Source organism: Eutrema salsugineum, unplaced genomic scaffold (assembly GCF_000478725.1).
Source record: "Eutrema salsugineum unplaced genomic scaffold, Eutsalg1_0 scaffold_4, whole genome shotgun sequence".
Classification (NCBI taxonomy): Eukaryota; Viridiplantae; Streptophyta; class Magnoliopsida; order Brassicales; family Brassicaceae; genus Eutrema; species Eutrema salsugineum.
In genome coordinates this window covers 15479010-15490592 of record NW_006256686.1, presented here as the reverse complement: position 1 = coordinate 15490592, position 11583 = coordinate 15479010, and the positions used below count along the sequence as shown (strand labels likewise).

Below are 11583 nucleotides of genomic sequence, written 5' to 3'. Positions count from 1 at the left end.
TATATTATACGATAATATAATCAAGCTGATTAGAGTTATATATATATATATATATATATATATATTTAAGGTCCATGAGTTAATTTATTAAAACATTTAAGATATTAAGATGATTTGAGACAATTAAACTAACAGGTTAGCCCGTTTATATATATATATATATATATATATATATTAATAGCACAAATAGTAAATATTTATAGGGTTATACAATTATAATTATAGTCTTATACGAGTTAGTTTGTCAAAACATGTAAAATATTAAAAATAATTTAAGACAACTAAACGGATGGATTAACAAATTCATAGATATATAGATTGTTTATGTGTAAATCTAAATTCACATAATAACAAAATTTATAATTAACATTAGATTAATGTATACTTAATTAACGTATACTTTTATTCTACTAATATACAATTTTATTGTTTAAAATTAAAATATAATAACAATTTTTTGATTTAACAAAATAATAACAAAAATAATTTATATCTAAACAAAAAAGATAAATGCAACTTATATTAGAAATAAAAAATAAAACATTCATGTGCGGACGCACGGGGTTAAAATCTAGTTATTATTAAGCAAGTTTCAGTGAAATCTTTTAAATATCTGTTTTAAAAAAACCTTATAAACGTTAATGAAATATTATTTTTTCTGTTCTATGAAATTTAGAATACTGTCTTCTGCTTTTCTTATATGCTTTACGGATTTTAGCATCATATTATGTTTTTTTCTTATATACTCTACGTACTTGAGAATATGTATTATGCTTCTTTGTATTTTAAACGATGTTTAGAATATGGATTTTGTGTTCTCTATACTCTACGAAATTTAGAATTCAACAAGTCAAGACTATCAGATGCGTTTGAAGTTTCTTGAAGTTTTATTTGAAGTTTCCAACTTTCTATCACTTGAGATTGCCTTGTATACAACAAGTCAAGACTCAAGAAGACTATCAGATCAGATGCGTTCCTGAATATTACAATTTGATGAATACATGTAAAGAGTGTTATATATATGAGTGGCAAACAGCAATCCCATCACATGTTAGCCTAGACGTAGAGTGCAGTGTCACAAAACTCTCGACTTTATTAGTAAGTGGCAAACAGACAATTTATATAAAAATAAGAATTATATGTTTCACTGAAATAGAAACTAAAAGCTAAACTACAGTCCACTAATGCTCTTATATCAAGGTGAGCAAATCATACGAATATCTCGTCCACATACACTTAAATCCCTACTGTTCTAGACCAACCCTACAAAACACTTCATAGATTCGTCTTAAAGAATTTGTATGAATGTTATAACCAAGTCAGAGGAAAATAAAAGCGTTATTTATATCATATAGAATGTACTTTACTAAAGACTGTTCCATATTTTGACTCCACCAAACAAAGTACCACATGACATAGCGTCAAATTTATTATCAAATCTTTCAGAACATTAAACCGAATTAAAGAAACAGAACACTAGCCTTTTTTCTAACTTCTCCTAGGCACAGCACGAGCCTTAAGCGGATGCTTCATAACGACGGTGAACTCAAGCTTCTCCGTCAAGTCAACTTCATAGCCTTTGACCTCTTTCCATTCAAACTCCCTCACCATATTCGCTACATAGTACTCCAAATGCATCATCGCTAGCCCAATCCCGGGACAAATCCTCCTTCCCGCTCCGAATGGCATCATCTTTATCCCTCTGCTTCCGGTTATATCCACCGGTTCTTCTTCTCCGATGAACCTCTCCGGTTTAAACGCCATTGGTTCTTCCCACACCGTTGGATCTCTCCCTATCTCCGCCACCATGAAATTAATCGTACCTTTCTTTGGTACCTTGTACCCTCCCAACACAGTGTCTTCCGTGACACTGTGCGGGAGCACGAAATGCCCCGGAGGATGCCTCCGAAGACCTTCCAAAACCACTGCCTTTAGATACGGCATCTTGTGTGCCTCTTCTTCCTCGATCTCCTTTGCTTCCTCTCCCACAACGCTTTTGATCTCACTGTATAATTTCTCTTGGATTTCGGGGCTTTTCACGAGATTCGCCATGATCCATTGCAGAGCAGTGGCCGTTGTGTCAGTCCCGCCGTTGAGAAACTCCGAGCATAAGCTCACGATTTCGTCTTCGTTTAGCTTCCTCTTCTCCTCTGGAAGCTCTAGATCGAGCAGAGTGTCAACATACGACTGCACATAATCTTTGTTTCCTTCTTCCTCCTCCTCCGATCTCTTCTTCCTTTCTTCGACGATCTTCCTCCGAGCGCGAATCAGAGGAAGCAAAACGTCTCGTTGTTCTTTCCGCATCTTGTGAAATTCTTCCCATCGACTTCGGAAAATCAATTTAGTGAACTTAGGCCAGAGATTGAGGATATTATATCTCGAGAAGCTAAGAAGCTGTCGTCTCTGAACAAATTCGACCTCTTTGATCTGTTTCTCATCAAGCTTATCACCGAAACACATAAGAACGAGAAGCGCGAACATAGCGTAGTGAAGATGATGAACAACAACGATCGGTTCTTCGCCTTCATGATTGCGAAACCGATCAAATAGGATCTCAAGAACCCAACGACGAGCGTGGGAATAAGATCTCAGACGGGAAGGATGAAGAATCTCAGATGTGAGGTTTCGACGGAGAAGCCGCCACGTGGCTCCGTAAGACCCGGAGCTGATGTTGTGTTGATTGCTGGTGATGAACCTGCTGATTGGAGCAGGCGGTGGACGATCGGCGAAAACGGCGCCATTTAAGACGAGAGCTTGGTGAGCAAGGGAACGATCGGAAACGAAGATGGCGGGACGGGAAGTGATACGGAGGGTGATGATTGGGCCGAGACGGTGGTGGACGGAGCGGAGATAGGTGTCGAGACCACCTAAGCCTCTCCGGAGCCACTGGAGGGTTCCGATTAAGGGGAAGAAGTTGGGGTCAGGAGGTAGAGGAAGAGAGGAGGAGTTACGGCGGCGAAGGAGGAGAGGGAGAAAGAGAGATACGGCGAGAGAGACCAAGATGAGTAACCATATCTCCATTTTTTTTTTTCTGTACATAATATTTTATCCTTCAATATTCCGGTAGTGGTATATATACACGTGTGTGGGCAGATTTTTTTATGTTAATGGTTGGTAAATAGTCAACCTACGTGTAACAATTTTTTCTATAAACGTGATATTCAACTATTCCTTTTTTTTTATCGTTAATATTCAACTATTTATTAAAAAAAAAACTCTATTCTTATATTTTCCATAAGCAGTGTATATATACATTACATAACTAATGTATCAGAAACCCTAATGGGCCATGAGACATTAACCTGATGGTTAATGGGCCAGTTACTAGAAGTCCATTTGTTTATAACACTCCCCCTTGGACAAGGTAACCGTGCCTGACACAAAACCGGGATCTCTATAATGCGCTGGGGAACGTTGCCTCATTAAAACCTTACCAAGAAAACTCAGTGAGAAAAACCATGGTGAAGGAAAAAGAGTACAACACGCATTACTCTCCCTGGTTTAGGCATCACCGTAGATCTCTAAGTCTACGCATTCATATCTGATGAATGAGCTTCCGGAGTGTAGAAGTCGGTAATGATTTAGTGAATAGATCGGCTGAATTTTCGCTTGATCGGACTTGCTGAACCTTGACCTGACCATCCTTCTGTAGCTCATGAGTGAAGAAGAATTTGGGCAGAATATGCTTCGTCCGGTCACCTTTGATGTAGCCGTCCTTGAGTTGAGCGATACAAGCTGCATTGTCTTCATACATCACCGTAGGCTCCTTATCTTTGTCCATACCACAATCTGATCAGATATGCTGAGTCATGGACCGCAACCAAACACACTCTCTACTAGCTTCGTGAATGGCCAAGATTTCCGCATGGTTGGATGAGGTAGCGGCAATAGTCTGCTTCATGGATCTCCAAGATATGGCTGTTCCTCCATGCGTGAAAACATAACCGGTTTGAGACCGGGCACAGTGCGGATCTGACAAATATCCTGCATCAGCAAAACCAACTAGACCATCCTTGTTATGGTTAGAATAAAATAATCCCAAGTCCTTAGTACCTTGAAGGTATCTAAGGATGTGCTTAATACCGTTCCAGTGCCTTTGAGTTGGACACGAACTAAAACGAGCTAAGAGGCTCACGGCAAAGCAGATGTCTGGTCTAGTGTGACTAGCCAAGTACATTAATGCTCCTATGGCACTGAGGTATGGCATTTCAGGACCGAGGATTTCTTCATCGTCCTTCTTTGGACCGAATGGATCACTATCCAATCCAAGGCTCCTCACAACCATTGGGCTGGTCAATGGATGGGCCTGGTCCATATTGAATCTCTTGAGTACCTTTTCAGTGTATGCCAATTGATGCACAAGGATTCCGTCATTGACGTACTCAAGTTGTAATCCCAAACAGAATTTAGTTTTGCCTAGGTCTTTCATTTCAAACTCTGCTTTTAAGCATTCAACTGTTTGGGCGATTTCACCAGATGTTACGAGGATGTTCAAATCATCCACGTATACTGCTATGATTACAAATCCTTTGTTTTTATATTTTCTGATGAAGATGCATGGACTGATCGGATCGTTTTCGTAGCCTTCTCTGATGAGATATTCGCTTAACCGGTTATACCACATACGTCCGCTTTGTTTCAGTCCATATAAGGATTTGTTCAGCCTAATGCAGTGTTTATCACGAGATGCATGCTTATCTTTGAGCTCAATACCATCTGGTAATCTCATATAGATTTCACTGTCCAGTGGTCCATAAAGATATGCGGTTACAACATCCATTAACCGCAAATCTAAGTTTTCTCTTATGGCCAGACTTATGAGGAATCGAAATGTAGTTGCATCCACCACTGGAGAATAAGTCTCCTCATAATCGATTCTGGGTCTCTGTGAGAATCCTTGCGCTACAAGGCGTGCCTTGTATCTAACGACTTCGCCGAGTTCGTTTCTTTTACGCACAAAGACCCATTTGTTTCCCACTGGTTTAACATCGAATGGTGTCCTTAAGATCGGACCAAACACATTCCGTTTCTTTAAACTATTCAACTCCACGTTTATGGCTTCTTTCCATTTCAGCCAATCTGATCTACGAGTGCACTCAATTATAGACGTGGGTTCTAGATCCTCTTGCGTGTGCGCAATCCCAAGTGCTACCTTGTATGCAAAAGTTTCATTGATGTCGACATCTTTTCTGTTCCATAGAGAACCGAATATGATATAATTGATTGAGATCTCATTATTATCAATCCCTTCAGACCCTTGAGTTTTGGCGTCCCAAACCTCTTGAGATGGTTCGATAGGGTAAGTATCAGCTGAGGCTGTATCCGTGTTCTCTTGAATCCCGGTTTCAATCATTGCACCTTTCTTTGATTTCCGGGGATTCTTATCTTTGGAACCTGGTGGTCTGCCATGTTTCTTATGTGCGTCAGACTCTGTAGCAACTTGACTTTTCCCTGAGGGGACATCTATTCGTACTGGTGCATTACAAGCTGGTATGTACGATTTGGTAACTTTGTTCGGGTCAGCAAAGGAATCTGGCAATTGATTAGCTAGCTTTTGTAAATGTATAATTCTTTGGACCTCTGAATCACATTCTAGAGTCCGAGGATCTTGCCATTGTGTGGATGTTTGATTCCATGAAAGTTCTTTTACCAGCTTGTCTGTCTCACCACCTAATCTAGGATATACCGATTCATCAAATCGGCAATCTGCATATCTGGCTTTAAACAGATCTCCTGTAGTTGGCTCGAGATATTTTATGATGGTGGGAGAATCAAAACCAACATATATTCCCATCCTCCTTTGAGGTCCCATTTTAGTCCTCTGTGGTGGTGCAATGGGTACATAGACTGAACACCCAAATGTTTTAATATGGGAGACGTCTGGCTCATGACCCGTTAGCAATTGGGATGGTGAATATTTGTGCTCACTAGATGGTCGTATGCGTATTAGTTCAGCGGCATGTAAGACTGCGTGTCCCCAAGCTGAGACCGGGAGTTGTGACCTCATGAGTAATGGTCTAGCAACCCATTGAATTCGTTTAATGAAGGATTCAGCTAATCCATTTTGTGTATGGACATGTGGAACAGGATGTTCAACACTTACCCCCATGGACATACAATATTCATTAAACGCTTGGGAAGTGAATTCACCAGCATTATCAAGACGTATAGTCTTTAATAGGAAGTCTGGAAAATGGGCTCGTAATCTGATGATTTGGGCCAATAACCTAGCAAAAGCCTGGTTCCTAGAAGAGAGCAGACAGACATGCGACCAACGGGTCGATGCGTCAATGAGGACCATGAAATATCTGAATGTCCCACAAGGTGGGTGAATTGGTCCACATTGTCTCCTTGGATTCTTTCCAGAAAGTTCAAATTCTCTTTAGACACTTTGACTGGTGAAGGTCGGGTAATCAGTTTCCCTTGTGAGCAAGCTGTGCACTTTGAGGTGCTGAGGGAAAATACCATTTGGTTTAAGGCTGTGCCCTTTAGAATTCTGGACTAATTTACGCATCATGTTCGCACCGGGATGACCCAGGCGATCATGCCAAATAGTGTAATCTAAAAACCGTGCTTTGATAGCAGCATTAGCCTCAATTATACTGACTTTAGCATGGTAAATGCCAGTAGATACGGCGGGTATAGTTTCAAAAACTTGTTTATGGCCATTTATCATTTTAGTGATAATTAAAAACTCTTTGTTCCCTTCATCCTGAGTTTCGATATGGAAACCATTCAATCTTATGTCTTTGAAACTCAATAGGTTTTTCTTAGAACTGGGTGAGTATAAGGCATCAGAGATGTCTAGATATGTGCCATTTAATAACAACACATTAGCTTGGCCATGGCCCTCTATTAGGCTCGAACTACCCGCTATAGTGCTAATGTTTGCGGTTTTGATTACTAAATTTATGAAGTAATTCTTGTCTTTTAGAATGGTGTGGCTCGATCCACTATCCACAATGATATCCATATTGTCTTGCATATCTTCATTAAACAGGAATTATAATTCAATAACATGCAAAAATGAGATGTAAATAAAACATTACTCCATAAATTAAAATGTAAAAGCAAAAGGTCTTAAAAATCCAAAGTAAAGACAATAAATCCCAAAAACAAAAGATAAAAGTTTAAGGAGTAATGAAAAACAAATTCAGATTTTTGAGATCAATCAAGGAGGTCGGAGAGCTCATAATCCATGCCATCAATCTTATCATCCTTTGAGTCATCTTCATTGGCTTGATGAACCAGGTTAGCCTCATGATTATCTTTCCCATACTTCTGGTAGAGCTCAGCAAGATATTTGGGAGTACAGCAGATCTTGACCCAATGATTAGTCATTCCGCATCTTGAGCAAGGAGTTGGTCTAGATGAACTGCCTCTTTGGGTCGGTTTGTTGATACCACGACCCTTACCCCGACCAAAACTGAGGTTAGGTCGGTTTTCTTGGTTCGGTCTACCGCGTCCTCTGCCGCGCAGTCCATGTCCATTTCCACGTCCACGTCCACGATCTGAGGATCTATTACGTTGGACGAAGTTGGACTCTTTTCTGGTTCTTTCTGGCAATGGGGCTGATCCTGGAGGCCGCATGGCACTGTTCCTCAACAGAAGCTGATTGTTTTTCTCAGCAAGCAGTAAGCAAGATATCAAATCCTCATAGGTGCTATGATTCATGGCACGGTATTGTTGTTGGAGAACAACATTGGGAGTGCCAAAAGTAGAGAATGTTTTCTCTAGCATATCCTTATCAGTGACCTCCTCGCCACATAGTTTTATGAGTGCAACTATCCGAAAGAGTTCGGAATTGAATTCTTCGACGGATTTGAAATCTTCGAACCGTAGGTTCTTCCAGTCGAACTTGGCTTGGGGCAGTATGACCGTTTTCTGATGGTCATATCGCTTTTTCAGTGCCACCCAAAGTTCGAGTGGATCCTCAAGAGTGAGGTATTGTTGCTTGAGAGACTCAGCGACGTGATGGCGGATAATAAATATCGCCGAGTACCGTTCTGTTTGAGTCGCGGTGTTGGGATCTTTGATGCATTCACCCAGACTTTTTGAGTTGAGGTAGATCTTGGTGTCAAGGGCCCATTTGAGGTAGTTATCTCCGGAGACAGTGAGTGCCTCATATTCGACCTTCTGAATGTTTGACATCTGAAACATATAATAATTTATGTTAAATAATCAATAGTATGAGACTATGGTCATTGGAATAAAGGATTTAAGGTATTCTTGGGAAAACTTTCCATTTCAGGAAACTTGCTATTTTAGGAAACTTGCTATATAAGGGAATTCTAAAATCAAACCTTAGGGTTTATAACCTAGCCGGTTTACTAGGGTTTCCAAATTTAGCTCTAATAGATAAATTTAGGGTTTTTTTTTTTTTTTTTTTTAGATTGATTTTGGAAACTAATTTGAAATTAACCGATTAAGCTTAAACCGATCGGATTGATCGATTAAACAACAAAACCGGTTAAATTAGATTTAATTTTGGAAACCGGTTATTAGGGTTATTAATCGGTTAAGGGATTAAACTAAACGGATTTGCTAGGGTTTAATTTTTATTAGGAAAAACCGATCGGTTTAAACTTAAACCCTATCGATTTAGGATTAGAATTTATCGGTTTATAAACGGTTTAGGTGGATCGATTAGTTTAGAGTTTAAGGGGTCGATTGGTTTAGGATTTAGGAGCTTGCATGGACCGGTTTTAGGGTTTTCAAGGATCGGATCTAAAATAAATAACCGATCGGTTTAGGATTTAAACCGATCGATCTCGGTTTAACGATAGACAAACCAAAACGATTTTAGATCTAGGGTTTTGCAAAGATTTAGGTTTCGGTTTGCAAGGAATTTTAGTGTTTGGTTTAGATGATGCTTTTCGCCAAATGAATTTCTGACCGGCTTATGATCTGGGAGCTAAAGACCACAGATATCTACTGGAAACTCCTGAGAATGATGGCCAGAAGGGAAGACGAACAGCTGCTACAATGGAGGAACCACCGCTTGGAAAGAATCACCCGCTAAGGTGGGACAGCGCCGATTATTTTGAGTCTTGAGGGCGCGTCTGGTGTCGGATTGAGGAACGGTTTTCACCACTAGATTCTTCTCTTCCAGGGCTTCAAAATGATATGTAGATCGCCTTATAACTCCTTGTATTTTGAGAGATATGATCGTTTGAAGTTGAGCTTCGTGCTGATAACGTATTAAGGGAAAAACTCTCTTCTTATTATTTCCATAAGCAGTGTATATATACATTACATAACTAATGTATCAGAAACCCTAATGGATCATGAGACATTAACCTGATGGTTAATGGACCGGTTACTAGAAGTCCATTTGTTTATAACACTATTTTTTTTTTGTCGTCTATCATTTTATATTGAAAAGCCCATAAAAATAAAAGTATTATAACGCAAACAAAATAAAAGGCCCAATACAAAAATAAAAATAAACCTAATGAAAATCTTTTATAATCTCCTAACACGTGTTATAACACGTGTAACTATACACGAATTAGAATACAGATGTGAGGATAAGAAAATTGCGTTGCAGCGCCGTTCATCTTCGCCGGCGAGATCCACCACCATTCGCATCCACCATCGATCATACTGATCGTCACGATACTGCTCAAACCTGACGCTTCTTCACCTTTACTTTCTCCTCCGATTAAATTTTGTGAAATCTTTAATCAGAAATTCTACTTCTATATAGATCCATCACCATCACCGATCATCAGAACTCAAGACCTGTCACCTTTTGCCTTGCAAGGCTCATGATAGGAGACCTGGGGAGATCTAAACTCCCAGCCGAGAGAAGATGATACTACAAATGAAAGAAGAAGAACCCAACCGTTAATCACAAGATCTGAAAAGCACCGACTCTTCTACAAGAGAAACCAAATAGCAGAGGAGTTAAGACATAACATAATCCGAACCAGGTCGGAAATTTATGGTTCGATGAACTCAGAAGAGTAATCCAATCATAGTCGGAATATTTACAACAAAAAAATTGGACTAAGTCGAAGAAAATTCCAATTTTGGGATGAAACCGGAGATCGCCTCTCTCTCTGAAAGATAGGTGTGAGAGAAGAGAGAGAGAGTTCAATTAATATTCAACTATTCAAGCATAAATTGTTGTTATTATAATTCGAACCATTTCTTTAGCTTTTTATTTTATTTAATAACTTCTGAATAAAATACTTTTAGAAATTTAAAAATCAGACAGAAATCTCATAAGTGTAAAATAATATTTTATAAATATAACATTACTTTTACTATATTTTAATTGTATAATTAAATTATAAATTAAAAAAGTGTTTTAATTTTTTTATCTTTAACCATTCAAATATCTAAATTCTCTTATTTGTTGCAACTCACGAGTCACGAGATATTCTAAAAGACATCTATGATTTATTATTTTTTTTGTAAAAGATATCTACGATTTTTGAAGAGAAGTAGAGCTTCAAATCGACATCTACGATTTTTGAAGGGATATATCCGGGTCGGGCATGCTTATCACAGCAGTATTTTAGAAGGGATTCTTACCTATTTTTATAACTAAATTAAATTTAAATTCATATTTTATCTAAGAACCAACTCTTAGAGCCGATTTTCAAGGTTTATGTGTCATGTGGTGAGTGGACAGAATAATTTTCTTCTTTCTTTCTTTTATCTTATTCTCCGATCAAAATTTCCAATCTTCCATTGGCGTCCCTCTTAAACGATTAGCAGATTCTCAATTCTTCATTCACTCTTTGATGTATCCATCATTCGAAGACGACGATATTTTCTCGCTTCACTTTGCTTCGATCAAAGGTTCCTTCGATTTCTCCTCTATTCATTCTCCTTCCTGTTCTTTTGCTTCTCAAATTTGATTGCTCCATTGTTATGTGTTCTACCTTTGAATATCTGGGTTTCTTAAAAATCTCCAAATTTCAATCCAATTTCACAATTTCAATCGCAATACACATTGGCAAAACCTAAAATCAAATGTTGGGTTTCTTGAAGTATTGATTTTGAATACCTGAAAGTTCTCTCTTTTCATTGATGGAGATTTTACTCTTGAATCTGCAGCGATGGAGCTAAAGGTCCTTACGCACTTATACAGACAGATCAGGAAAGCCGCTTTCCGGATTTGGGTCATCTGGTGTGAATCTGTAGGCAGAGCAAGAACAAGTATGTAACATTGGAACTCAATTCAATTCATTTAGTGGAAACTTTCCTCAAGTCTATAGAAGCAGCATTGGATCAGCACAGTTCGATTTAGGACCATCTCATAGTGGAGTTTTGCAGCAAAAAACACATCAAGCCTGTAGCTTTAGAAGGCAAAGCAACGATTCATCGACTTATGTGAATCAGGAACATGAACAAGTGTGTACCGGTGTGGTTATTTGCAATCTTGTGAAACATTAAAATCAGTATAACGGATAACCCAACCTAGAAGTTCACCTAGAATTCGGAGGAAGGAGAATCATGGGCTAGAAGCTGACCTCTAAAGAGAGAATGGGTCAACTCGGAGCACCTGACTCGGTGGATGATGATTGATGGAAAGTAAGAGAGAGAGAGAGAGAGTAAAAGGTTGGAGAA

The 11583-nt window shown here is 38.8% G+C and overlaps 2 protein-coding genes and 1 long non-coding RNA gene across 3 annotated transcripts; all 3 read right to left on the bottom strand.

Moving 5' to 3' along the window:
* Window positions 1-1324: 1324 nt before the first annotated feature.
* Window positions 1325-3041, bottom strand: LOC18013800 (cytochrome P450 89A2). Its single transcript, XM_006419104.2, has one exon. It carries the CDS (start codon window positions 3037-3039, stop codon window positions 1489-1491), a length of 1551 nt encoding a protein of 516 aa, XP_006419167.2. The 5' UTR covers window positions 3040-3041; the 3' UTR covers window positions 1325-1488.
* Window positions 3042-7167: 4126 nt separating this feature from the next.
* Window positions 7168-8151, bottom strand: LOC112084574. Its single transcript, XM_024153723.1, has one exon. The coding sequence runs from the start codon at window positions 8149-8151 to the stop codon at window positions 7168-7170; it is 984 nt and encodes a 327-aa protein (XP_024009491.1).
* Window positions 8152-9385: 1234 nt separating this feature from the next.
* Window positions 9386-10150, bottom strand: LOC112084666. Its single transcript, XR_002898331.1, has 2 exons — window positions 9933-10150; window positions 9386-9820 (listed from the first exon to the last, which is right to left on the bottom strand). It is a non-coding gene; the product is annotated as an uncharacterized LOC112084666 (long non-coding RNA).
* Between the last annotated feature and the right edge of the window lie 1433 nt (window positions 10151-11583).